The following is a 13582-nucleotide window of genomic DNA, read 5'->3' as shown; positions in this document are numbered from 1 at the left end:
TCCTGCCCTTTCTAGGCCACTTCTGTTCCAAATCAGTTCCTGTCGCCAAGAGTGCAGCAGCTTGGGCGCAGCCCTCCAGGTGTCTGGATAGAATCGCCCAACCTGGGTTTCTCCAAGTGCTGGGAAGGGGCTGGCGAATGAGTTCAGCCTGAGGGCTGCTGTCTTCCAGCCCCACAAAATCTGCCCACGCCCACAGCATTCAGCATCCTTAGTATCAGCCTTGGGATGGGGATGGCAGGTTGTTCCAGAGAATGTAGTCTGTTTCCCTCCAACCTCCCCTGACTCAGTCATCCAGTTCCTTTCTGATGCAGGAACTCCAGGCCTAAATCAAGCAGCCCTGAGAGTGCTGTGACTATTGCCTAACCCTTCCCCAGGGTAGCCTGGAACAACTGGCACCATACTCTTGCAGTCCCCACTCTGAGGCTCACAAGGCAGCGGGATGGTATCTCTGTGCCACCCTAGTGGAGGGGCGCTAGTGAGGAAGATACTCACCTGTAGAGATCTGGGGTCTCTCTTGACACCGGACTGGACTCGGGAAGGCACGGAAGACGCATGCATGACAGCTAGAGCAAGAGGTGGCAGGAGGACGCTGGGTGATGGGTGCAGGTGAGGCTCGAGCGGGAGGCAGGCCGAGGGCGCTGCGGGGAGGACGCATTGGCAGCTGGGGCGACGCGGACGCGCATAGGGCTGGGAGGGGTGTGCGGGGAGGCGAGCCCGGGCGGGGACACCGCAGGAGCAGGAGGAGGGAGTTCGGAAAGGAGGGAAGAGCGGCGAGGCGAGGGGAGAGTGGTGCTACGGGCCAGGCGGGCCACCCCGGGCCACACCCCCACCTTGCGGGCGCCCGGCGGGGCTCGAGCCAGGCGGGGCGCCTCACAAAGACATGCGGAGAGGGGCTGCACGGGGCCGCGGCACAAAGACACCCGGGTGCTCCGCTGCACGGGCTGCAGTGATCACCCCCTCGCTGAGCCCCGGGGCAGAGCCCAGCAGCCGGCCGAGCGCACCCAGGGCCCGCGCGGGACCCCAGGCGGCCACGCAATCGGGGTGACCCATCGCGCGCGGGGGCGTCGTCGTCCGATCCCAACTTGGCCTCGGCCTCGCCCTCTGCTCAGCCTGCCACCGCTGGTGTCCCCTCCTTCCGGCGATTTCGTTTCTTCTCACGCTCCCCCCTCTATACCCCTCCCGCCTCCAGCCCCGCTCTCCCCACCTTGTAAAACAAAGCCGGGGAAAATGCCTGCCCGTGCAGCTCGGAGCGCTCAGCCCGTCTTGGAATAAGGAGTGAGTACAATGGCGTGTTGGTAAAAAAAAAAAAAAGAGAGAGAGAGAGAGAGAAAAGAAAAAAAAAGAAAGAAAGAAAGAAAGAAGGAAAGAAGGAGAAAAGAAAGAGAAAAGAAAAGAAAACAGAGAGAGAGAGAAAGAAAAGAAAAAAGCATCAAGTCTGTGTTAAAACAAACAAACAAACAAACATTTTGAATGCTGCATGCCTCATGCTTGCCAGCGCCTCGCGGGAGAGACCCGGCTATACTGCAGGAGGTGAGACCCTGGGCATCCATCCTGGCCCGCGCACGCTCTCCCGGGAGGGCAACGCAGGTCCCCTAGCTCCTCATCTTCCTCTCCATTCTGTAGGTTGGATGTGATTCGGGCTTGGTGACCTCAACCCCAGCCCGGATACATTCCTGGCTCCGTCTTGTGCTTTTCCGCTGGTGCCTGGGGTTTTTGCGTTTGCCTCCCTCGGGTGTTGGTTTGGCGCAGCTTAAGACAGTTTCCAGAGAGGAGGGTCAGCCCTAGAGAGTAGCCCGCAAGCAGGTTGCACGGTGGCCCTGATCACACTTGTTGCCCATTGCATGGGGGACACGCAGTAGTGCTGGGGCAAACAATTAAAAGCTTGTTTCTGCTGCTGTTTTGGGGGTACTGGTGGCTGGCGGCGGGAGAACCGGGAGAACCGATTATGGACGAGGACCAGAGACCAGGAGCTTAAAGAGGAGAACCATGGGGGAGGGGAGCGATAGTGATGGTGTGAAGGGTGTGTGGAAAGACCTGCTTTGCCTCTCACGGAACAGTAGAGGCTGGGAATCCAGTATCTAGATTAGATAGGGTTCAGGAAAGACCGCGGGGGGGGGGTGTTTTGTTTTTAAAATATTTATTCTGTATGCCACCAGATTCTACCCATTAAGTGTGCCAATTGTGCATTATCTGTCTCTGCTAATTAAATATAAGGACATAGCTTAAAAGAATTAAACTCCTTCAAGAAATTTATCAGCCCAACACACACACACACACACACACACACACACACACACTTTGGTCATACACTGTGGTCATACATATACACATACACACACACACACACACACACTGTGGTCTCTCACACACACAGAAAGAGAGGGGGGAGGGAGGGAGGGAGGGAGGGAGAGAATAAAAGAATAAAATACATTAACATATCTGCCCTCTCTCCCCCCAAGTGCATCATGACAGTATCTTGGAGGGATTTCAGGCTGAGCTGGGTAACATTGGTGGTGGTTTCTAATTCTCTCTATGAAAAAACTGTCTGAGGACGAAAATCAGTAACTCTGGGGAGTGGGGGATCTTTGCTTAGAGAGGTGGTGTGGGGTTTCTTTGCTGTGATGTTGGTTTTTTTTTTTTTTTTGGTTCTTTTGGTGTTTTTTGGGGGGGCTCAATTTTATTTTGTTTGTTGTTGTTGTTGTTGTTTTTAGTCAGAATCTGAGAGCAGGAAAGGGGGTGGGGAGTCCTCATGAGGCTACAGGTGATGGTGATTTTTAACTGCTGTAAGCACTTCTAACAGCTCTTAAAAATACAAACAGCCAGCACCTGGCTGAATGCTTATTTTGAGTGTCCTTGCCCTTGTCAATACAGCAAAAGTGTCTTGTTCTCTGTGGCTGGAATCAGAACAGGTGAATTGGCAGAAAGGGAGTCAGTCATGCTGGTAGGTGGTGGGCTGAGCCTCATTTAGGAAGTTGCTGTTGCAGCTGACCCTGGAGTCTCTATGCAGAGCGCTGCTGCTGCTGCTGCTGCTGCTGCTGCTGCTGCTGCTGCTGCTGCTGCTGCTGCTGCTGGGCTGGGTGGGGGCTGTGTCCTCACGCCTGCTCTGATTTCATCTTCTCTAAGTGAGGACTTCCCGTGATCTTGGCTGCTTGAGGAGGTCCCTTCAGCTGCCTCCTTTGGACAACTCTCTTCCTGTAGCTCATCAACTAGCTGTTTGGAAAAAGTGTCTTTCTGGTGGGGAACTGGAGAACCTTAGGAACTCACACTGGCAGCACACAGTGCTAGGCAAGAGGGCAGGCTAGGCAGCTGTGTGCAAATTCATGCTCTTTATGAGTGTCTTACCCATCCTTGAGTCATTTCTGGAGCTGCAGGGTGCAGTTCCATGGGGATGTGTAATATGCTTATGGAAAAGTAAATTTTAGATTATGTTTTTATGAAACCTATATTATACACATGGTGGTAATTTGGCTTATTATATATATATATGTGTGTGTGTGTGTGTGTGTGTGTGTGTGTGTAAGTGATGGGTTTTAAGTGGATGACCCCTCTAGGTGTTTATCCCCAAGTTCCAACCATCATGTTAACCCATGATTGTTTGCTGTTGCCTCTCTGATCAAATATTTAGTGGTGACTGGCTTATCTCCCCCCTCCACAAGTGGCCATCGAATAGCTTTTGTGTTTTCTAAAATGAAAGCCATTAATGATGATTTTGAAGAGCTGGGATAAATAATAGATGGGCTTAGAGTCACCTCACAGTATCTGGGAGCTCTAATGGAGCAATTAGCCTTATGCAGAGCATGGAAGGTCTACTAAGATGTAAGCCAGTCCACTGGCTTGCTTTCTTCTTGCTTTTGCTCGTGAAGTGGGGGGCTTTGCTGTGTCTTGGCTGTGGTGGCTCAAGAGTTAGAAGTACCTTTTGTGTTTCAAGCATATTAGAGATGGCAGAACCGTGTTTCATAATGTGCCCACTTTGGAAGATGGGCGCCAGGTATGAATAGAGTGAGTGGTTTGTTCCCACCAGGAAATATGCAGGATATCTTGAGCTGCAGCGACTGCAATCCCTTCTCTGTTAAGAAATTTGAAAACCCAATAAATAGCAAACATTCTTTACTCTGATTGCTTACCGTGTAAAGGTCTGATGTACAGAAGGAAGCCATGAGCTGTTCTCAGGAGCAAAGACCTTCTTTAGTACCATCATCAGCCCTTGGGATCTCAGGGCATCTTCATCAACACATATCATGGGCAGAAACGAATCTAGAAATTAATGAGGAGCCCCTTGGGCCTTCTTTTATTTGTTTAGTTTTTGACTTCTTGGTCTCTGTTTTTTTCCATCCACCTGACACTCCAGTGGCACCAGAGAACAGAAGCCCCGCCCCCTTTCTAGAGCATATATATACACTCACACACACACACACACACACACGCATATGGTTCTGCAAGTGACCAGAGAAAGCTGCTGGGTGAAATCTTCAGCTCCCACTAGGAAAATCTCCAAGTTCAGCCAGCCCTGGCTGACCCCTCCTTAAAGAAGCAGCTAGCCCCTTGCCTCCAGACTCCTCCGGCCTAACCCAAATTCTCTGTCATTGTCAGTGGCGGCCCCTGACTTGCTGGACCCCAAGTCTGCTGCTCAGAACTCCAAACCGAGGCTCTCGTTCTCCGCAAAACCCACCGTGCTTGCTTCCCGGGTGGAGAGTGACTCGGCCATTAATGTTATGAAATGGAAGACAGTCTCCACGATTTTCCTGGTGGTCGTCCTCTACCTGATCATCGGAGCCACGGTGTTCAAGGCATTGGAACAGCCTCAGGAGATTTCCCAGAGGACCACCATTGTGATCCAGAAGCAGACCTTCATAGCCCAGCACGCCTGCGTCAACTCCACCGAGCTGGACGAACTCATCCAGGTAATGGCCCAAGTGAAATGGGCTCCATTTGTCCTTAAGGGCAAGAGCAGACTAGGGCACCAGGGTGGACCTCCTTTGCAGGGGTCTTCATCTCCTCCATTGCCTCCCTCCTACCATGCCCCTCCCATTTCTTTCCTGTCTCCCCCTTCCTGGTCTTTTAGACTTCTTCGCTCTTCTTCTTTTCCTTATCTTAGAACTGACAGGGGCTTACGCTGCTGTAGGCACTAATGATGGGGAGGCCGTTGCCCATGGAGAAGTAGAGTGCACTGGTCTGAGAAAGTAGCAGGACCTCTTAGCAGAGGCCATGCCCATCTCTACTGCCGCTTAGGAAGACAGAGTGGTAGAGTGACACTCGTGGAATGAACCTTCTACATTGTGAACAAATTGTCACCCAATTCCTCCTTAGAGGTTAGCTTCATTGAGTGGTTCTTTCTTCTTTGAATCCAACTAAGATCAGCTTGCTATTCTACAGAAAAACCAAGCTTTTGGAGAGAAAGCACACCCCCAGTTTTAATTTAAAAATAGGTGAACACCATCCTTATGGTAGAAGAGGTTTTAAGTATTAACCCCAAATGATTTAGGTCTGAGTTAGCCTTCTTAGATATGGCCATATTTTGGTTGTAGGTTTCCTTGGCATAAAACAGGAGTCTTAGGTGACAAGAAAAACCTTTAAATTCTCCTACAAGGGGATTTGTTGGTTGTTGAAAAAAAAATTCTTCATGTGTAGACATTCCCTTTCCTAGACAGCTTCCTTTTTCTTTCTTGGTTTAATTCAAATTGGATTGAAAATGATCTGCAAGACATCTGAATATTCTTTTTCCTGCTTTGTGTTTGGGTTTTTTTAAAATCATTTGAATGAGTTGGGATAATAGATTTAGAGATTTATTATTGTATTTAATCACTTGTTTTGTAAGACCTTTACTCTAGTTTCATCTTGTGATGACTACCCCTCTTATTCCCAGTCACACACGTGACTGATAGCTGGTGTTATCCAGTCCCCATCCCCATTGGGCTCTTGTCACCTTTAGGCATTTCTGTGTCTCACTCGTTTAACTTAAACTTTGTTCATTTTTTGATTCAGTTTAAACCTGATACAGTCTTAAATTTTGAAAATGTTCTGCGTACACTCACACACTGAGTTCTCTGTTGCTTTTAGATAATGGCGTCATGTTGTCTACCAACAGCCAAACGGCCAGCTCCGCTGACCCTCCCTTGTAAGCACATTTCCATTTCATTCTTCCATTGGTCCACATAAGACCCCCCCCCCATGAGATACTGCAAGTCTTTTGTCTTAGAAGCACAGCTTCTTGCCCTCTCCGTGGATACAGCTTGGGGTGATGCTCAAAGCCCCAGCTATGGGTTCAGATAGGGTGTATGTCAGCACTTTACTAAGACTTTACAAATAAACAACTTTTCCCTATAAATCCTAAATGATATCTCTGCCAGGAGACTTCCTATCCAGCAGGTGGGATGGGAGGCAATGCTAGCCCACCTAGGGTAGTGAGGGGCAGGAAAAGCACTGGCTTCCCTCAGCATCATTTGATTGAGTTGTAGCTGCAGATTGTTGTAACTGTATCCTTGTCGCTGGTGTGAAGTGTGACTGGTCTTAGGCAGGGAAAAGAGAAGACTTGGACAGGATGCTGGAGGAAGCTCAGTGTGAATTTGAGAAAAGAGAAGACTTGGGCAGGTTGCTGGAGGAAGCTCAGTGTGAACTTGAGAATGATCTCACTGTTGGACTCAGTGTAAAACTATCAAAATAACTTGAAGGTCACGGCCAATAGGGGCAGAGTCTAGTGCTGAATACAGATTATTTCTTATATGCATTGTTTTTTGAATAGACAGAGCTCAAAATATGGCCTACTTCACCCCACCCCGTCTGCTCTGCATGTGCCATACATTTTAGCCTTATTGATAAGCACAGGTGATTGTCTCTGCTCTGTAAACATAATTTCACATTTGATCTCAGTGTAGAAGTTGTCTATTATTTATCCTGCCCTTATTATAACTCAATTGTTTTTTATTTGTTATTTATAACTCAATTGTTTCAGTACATTTTCTCTTTTGAATATATATTTGGCCCAAGAATCTAATGTTCAGATGTCAAGGATCAAAAACAGCAAAAGGCAAATGAACTGACAGTCATTTTTGAGAGTAGCATTCCATTCCTACATCTTCAGTGTCTGGTGTCTCCCTTACTTTTACCCCCCCCCCCATTTCTTTAACTCTTAAAACGCCACAAGTGGGCCTACTGGACAGTACTGTCACAGCATTAGGACTTGGGGAATCAGACAGAGTAAGACCAGGCGATATCCCTGATGACATCATCAGGGTGAGGTTCCAGTCTACAGAATCTGATCTGGCATCAGAACCAGGAGGCTTCACCCTCTAGGGAGCTTTACCTTCTTACAGTATGGGAGGCAGAAAGAGCGAGAGTGGGTGGTGGCTCCATCCTGCTGCTTGTGAGAAGGAGGCGGTCAGATAGTAGGATAGCATCAAATATAATAAAACTCTCCTGGAACCCAGATCCTTATGATTACTGGTCACCTGGTTCCAAGCTGTGTTTATGAGGGTATGAGGGAGGCCGAGGAACCACAAGGCAGGTGAGGGCCTCTAACGCCTCTGTGTTAGATATACGTGCGATTCCCATTAATTCTATAATGATGTGTTCAGCCAAGCACCCCAACCTTCCAACAAGGTCAGCAGAGGTGAGACAGACGACACAGAGCGCAATGACAAAGACTTGTTCTGGGCCAGGATTTGAGAACACGGCAGGTATCTGCATCTATGGCACTTCAGTAAATGTGGTGTCCCTACAGAGACACACAGGAAAAGTCGTGAACTTTAGACTCATCAAGACCGTCCACAGACAGAATTCAACGTGCATGATCTCAGACAATTCTCCTGCGTAATGTAGTCATCTAGAAATAACTTCTGTAGAAACCGAAGCAGGAGAGTGAGAGTGTTAATTGGTAGAGCTGTTGATTGAAGCCCAAGTAGGTAGACCCTTGAGCGTGTTCATGTACTTCCTGTATTTAATACTTTTCAAAAACCCCTCAATCAACATCTCCTAGGAAGTGTTCTAATAATCTGTATATCATGGTGTGTAATAATAAATAAATATGAAATTATCACCTCCGTACACAGTGACGTATATTACATCTCTGTGTTTCTAACCATTTCAACATTCTTCCAAGGGGGACAGAACTGTTGTCAGGGTCCTGTTCGAAGGCCGTAGACCGGTTATTAGGCACAACTCACCTTCAGTCTAGCTATTCCCATGTTTGATTAATCAACTGGGGGATTTAAAATATGTGGCAAAATCTATGACCTATGACCTATCAATAACAAAGATGTCATGTAAGGTGTTTGTCCTTTGGTTTCTAGTTGAAGCCCCTCTCCCTTGAGCCAGGTAGAGAAGATATACTTTCCTGTTAGGAGTAAAGAGGCCCTCAAGTTTGCACAACAGTATCTGGGCCCTCAGTCTATAGATTTGGTACCTTCATGGGGACAGTACTGAGTTATCTTTGCATAATTCCTTCCTCTCTGTGCAGTTCTTTCTTGGGTATTTATTGGTGATCTCCAGTGGGTTGGCTTCTCTGCTAGTATTTAGCCAAAGAAAATGATGGAAGAAAATCACAGCTTCTTTTAACGTACCCCCTCCTACACAGTCAAGCAGGGAGAATCCCTTTAAGTACAGTTACATTAGCAATGCTTGTGGACTGGAGTTAGGAGTGCTCAGTATTGGAATTCTAAGAAAGAAATTAATCTTTTAATGATGGTTGGAGAGATATACAAGAGGTAAAGGGGGAAGTTGCTTGAGGGGCAAGAAAAGGCCATCAACGCAGTAACAGGTAGCCATGCTTTAGTAGAACTCTCTAGACACAAGGCAAAGGGCCATACACAAGTTCTGCAGCATTGTCCATGCCCTATTCCCAAGGTGGCTGGTTCTAGACCTGTCTATTTGGGGTAGACAAGCCTATGCTGGGGGCTTGGTCATGTCTGAAAGAATACTAGAAGCTCCAGGGTCTGAACAAACTACCTAAGATACAACTAATTCTGGACTTATTTTAAGCAAGCAAACACTATTTTATATTTGCTATATTAATGTTACATTAACTGGATATCATTCATTTATTCACAAATGCTTTTTTGAATGCCCACCCTGTAAGGTGAGTTCTGAAATTCATGGCGCTTAGAGCATGAAGATTCTTGCCTTCTGTGAGCCTATATGGAGTGGGGCAGCTCATTCATCATGAGAAGTTCCAGGAGCCTGTCAAGCTGGAAGGGGGCGTTAGGCAATGTTGATGATAAAATGTAAATAACGTCACTAGGGATCTCTCATTGGTATGGAGATGTTTTTGGATGAGGAGGTAACCCAGTGTCAGGTGTGGAGGAGCACTTAGGCAGAGGGCTGAACACATGCAAAGGCCCTGGTTGAGATGAGCTTCCTAGAATGTGGGGAAACTGCCAGTGGGTAGAAGAACCTGGAGAAGGTAGTGACGGGCAGGCTATGAGGACTGCCCTAGTTCATTTCTGTTGCTGTAATAAATTATCCCAACAATAAGCCAATTAGTGGAGAAATGGCTTTTTGTAGCTGTAATTCTGGGTTTCAGTCCATCACTGGGCAGAGGCCATAGCAGCAGAGACCGGAGCAGCTGGTCCCAGCACATCTGCAGCCAAGAGCAGAATGCGAGAAAGACAGGCATGCTCAGTGCTCAGCTGGCATTCCCTGTCTTACGCAGTCCAGGTCTGTGTCTTTTACCTTCAAGCTGTGTCTTCTCGCATCAGTCACTATAGACAGCCTCCCATAGACATGCCCGTAGGCTCATCTGATCTTGATAATCTCTTATTGAGACTCTCTTTCTGGGTGATTCGCTGTTGTGTGAAGTTGACCATTAACCCTACCTTTCACAGGTACCATACCATATCCAGTTGTAAATTAAAAATGTGAAATCTGCTCTTCATCTTTGCTCTGGCTTGTGTTCCAACTTCCCACCCCGCCTCCTCTGCTTAAGTACTTCTGCACAGGCAGAGGCAGAATAACCGTGGTGGGAGAGGAGGGACCTTAAAATAAGGTCATCTTGGTGGGAATCTGCAGATGTGGTCAGATTCTGGGTAGATTTGGAAGGAGGGTGAGAAGAACCTTACAAGGACCAGCTAAGCCATACAGTGGAGAAGAGTCAGCCAAACCCTGGCTAAGGTTTTGTCCCATGGAATTGAAAGATGGCGGCTACATTTCATTCAAATGGGAAGTGTGGGGATGGGGTATGTTATCCTGATGGTGTCAGACAGGTTCAGCTTTTGAAGCTTTCTGAGGCCCCAGATTACAATGTTTACAGAACCAGTTTCTTGTAGGAAACAATGTAATAAAGTGTAGCACTCAAATAAAAACAAAACCCCACATTGTGGAGAGGCTGGCTGCCAGACATGTTATCCTCCTATAAGGACTGATGTAGAATACTGGTGTGGTGAGTCCTGATCACTCATGGAGTCAACTTGACCCCACAGAGAATCACTTAGAAAGATTGTCTACATTGGGTTGGCTTGTGGGCATGTCTGTGGGTGACTATCTCAGTGGTCTTAACTGCTGTAGGAAGACCCAGCTTACCATAGGTGGCCATATTCTCTAAGCAGGGAGTCCTGAGCTGTGTGAATAGATAAATTAAGCTAGGCACTAGGCCTGTAGTAATTTTCCCCGTCAGTTCTTGACTGTGGATGTAACTAAATATTTCAACCCTCTTGCTACTGTGATTTCCCCATAATGAGGGACTATAACCTGGGATTAACTGTAAGTTGAATAAAAATATTTGTCCTCTAAGTTATTATTCATTATTTATTATTTTATTTTACATATGAATGTTTTGCTTGCATGTATGTATGTGCATTCTGTGTTTACAATGTCCATAGTGGCCAGAAGAAGGTGTCAGAGCCCAAAACACTGGAGTTACAGAGGGTTGTAAGCTGCCATGTGGGTGCTGGGAACTGAACCTGGGTCCTCTGCAAGAGTAGTAAATGTTCTTCACTGCTGAGTCATCTTCAGGCCTGCTTCCCATGTTGTTATGTCTGGTTGTTTTATCACAGCAACAGAGACAAGGCTAGACCACTATAAAGGACAGCTCTTGGAGAGCTTGCCATCTGAACAGAGGTCAGTAGTTCAGTGGAATATTGGCAAATGAGCCTGAGATGACCACAGGTCAGTGTGACCATGGTAAATTGGAGATGCTCACTAGAATGACCACATAATGAGCACTGTAAAATAGGGGGTTGAAAACATGATTTGGAAGTATGGAGAAGAGGATGGTCTGAAGAAAGACACTTGTAAGTCATCATAAAGAAAGGATTTAACCCCGAGATGTTAGATGAGATGTCCCAAAGAATGAGCGGAGGCTGAGATGAACAGATGCAGTGTGAGCCAAGAGCGCTCCAAGATCCATAGATTGCCAAGGAGTGAGATCCATAAAGCCAGAGAATAAGTGCTTTGCAATAAGAGGTTGCAAGGATCTGTCTTTATTTCAGGCACTCTGTATCACTGTTATGTCCCCAGACCTCTGGTCTAAGCAAGGGAGCCCTGGGAGGTGTGTGATTAGGGGAGCCACTTTGGTTTAACTCCTGACTGGGGATGGCTAGGGATGTGAAAAGCAGATGAAGAGCTAATTCAATGCAGCAGAAAATTATGTTAATGAATGACACTCATAGTGGCTTTGTGACTATCAGCCCAGTGTGCATGAGTAACCTGGTATAGGAACTACTTGGATTCATTCTTACAGTACAGACATCTTTTTATTGCTTTACCTCTGGGCAAAATAACACACTGTTCTGAAAACTAAATGAATGTGTTCTCTTTCCTTACTGGTGGCTTTCTTTATTCAGTTGGTTTAAAGTTTTGGACTTAAGGGTAAGTTTTAGTGACATAAAACATATTCTATAAGAGTATCTGCAACTCCTGTGAGTATATTCTGTTCATTGAGTTGACTTCTGGAAAAGCATATCCAAGCTCTGTCATGTGTAAGTCTTTCTGGGAGCAGAGAACCTAGCAGCTCAGGTGGGCTTGTGTGGTCGACCAGTTGCCTCCTGAGTGTCTGTGTTTCAGAGAGGCAATAGGACTGCTAAATGGGGCATGGCGTCCTAAAGGCCACCTCCAGTTCCCTCTTTCTTGGGGATCTGTTGTGTTCTCTGTTCTTAGTGGGAAATCGTTCTTGTATTCACTTCGGGTCCCTATGTTCATGCTGCCTCAACTTCCAGGATGAGAAGAATAAGACATAAGTAATACTTTTACCGAGTATCAAAGAATTATTGAGATATTTCCATGTCCTTTTTTACTAATAGTAGCTAAGTTTTTATTATCAAACATGGAAGTAGTTTGCCAGAAAATGATTTTACCTTACAGAATATAATATGATTGTTACTTAGGTAATAATGTTGAGGAGTTAGAGCCCTTTTCATCTGGAGATGTTGATAGGATGCATTGGGCCTCCCTTCTAGAAACTTGGGTGTTTCTTCCCCAGGAGGTACTGTTCATCTTTGTCTTCTCCAAGCCCCGAGTCTCTTACCTAATCCTGCAGAACAAAGGTTTGTGAGCTGTGCATTTAGGACATGGGCTTTTCATGTGGAGTCCCTGGGGACTATAAACACAGAACACACTCTACAAGGCAGCTGGGCACTCCCTGATGACTCTGTAAAGAGCAGTGTGGTAGTGGGGTAACGCAGCAGGCCCACAGGTCTGAAGGCAACTGTAAACTCATGGACTAGGGCAAGGAGTAAGGCTACAGAAGAGCACAGGGTGTTCTCAGAAAGCTTATGGTTAGGTCCTGAGCATGTGGAGGCAGAGGCAAAGGAAGGGTCAGGGGTCAGGGTGGATTCTTGGCAGGAAGAGTGTCAAGGACACAGAGGTCAATATCTGAACTGTGACTAAAGGACTTGCTCTTTCCCCATGCGTGCTCTGTAACGTTCACAAAGTGATATGAGTTCTTGTACAAAAGACAAGAAAGTTACCAATCAAAATGTTAGAAATGGCTGCAGGGTTGGCTGTGACCTGTTTTGGCATGGAAACACAATGGGAGCACCATAGCTCTGTGTGCATACATGCTCTGTGACCGTGTCCATAGTGCTATACGGATGCCTGCCCTTCCCCCATTTGATTTTTCTTTCTTCTGCCATAATGGGGATGATTGTGGGATATTGTAAGCCCTTTCATGCATCCATTTTGGGGCTAGGTATCAGACTTTCACACATGGTGAATGCGGGTTTCACTCCTGAGCAACACTCCCAGCCTCTACATCTTGGTTTTATATAGAACACTGTGAGGATTTTTGAGCTGCCTGACTTGAAGCTGAGGGTGACCAGCTCCCAGGTCCCCTCCCCAGGGGGAGTAGACAGACTGCTGGGTGTCACTCAGCAGTTGCTTCTGGCAGGGGAGCTCTAAGGAGCTCAGAGTGGGAGCCGCTTCTCTGACGCATGTTATGCATGTGGACACAGATACAATCTTGGGTGTAATTCCTAAGGAGCTGTCTGCCTTGTGGTTTTGAAATAGGGCTACTCATTGGCCTAGAGCTCTTCACATAGGACAGCCTGGATGGCCAGTAACCCTGGTAAATCCATCTGCCTCTGCCTCTGCCTCTGCCTCTGCCTCTGCCTCTGCCTCTGCCTCTGCCTCTGCCTCTGCCTCTGCCTCTGCCTCTGCC

General features: G+C 47.0%; 1 protein-coding gene across 7 annotated transcripts in view; it reads left to right on the top strand.

Annotated features, from left to right (window-relative positions):
* Positions 1–13582, top strand: part of Kcnk2 (potassium two pore domain channel subfamily K member 2) — a 181983-nt gene that overhangs the window by 52117 nt on the left and 116284 nt on the right. For 2 of the 7 annotated variants that reach the window (XM_029483036.1, XM_021160576.2), the window contains exons 1-2: positions 758–1530; positions 4591–4901. In XM_029483036.1, coding sequence (XP_029338896.1) covers positions 4718–4901 — 184 coding nt within the window. In that variant the 5' untranslated portion in view covers positions 758–1530; positions 4591–4717. Of the gene's footprint in view, positions 1–173; positions 607–757; positions 1531–4590; positions 4902–13582 lie in introns of those variants that run through there. The other 5 variants (XM_021160610.1, XM_021160585.2, XM_021160593.2 and 2 more) reach the window with 4 other exon arrangements.

Source organism: Mus caroli, chromosome 1 (assembly GCF_900094665.2).
Source record: "Mus caroli chromosome 1, CAROLI_EIJ_v1.1, whole genome shotgun sequence".
Taxonomy (NCBI): Eukaryota; Metazoa; Chordata; class Mammalia; order Rodentia; family Muridae; genus Mus; species Mus caroli.
The sequence above is the reverse complement of the archived record's forward strand: the minus strand, read 5'-3'. Positions and strand labels throughout refer to the sequence as shown.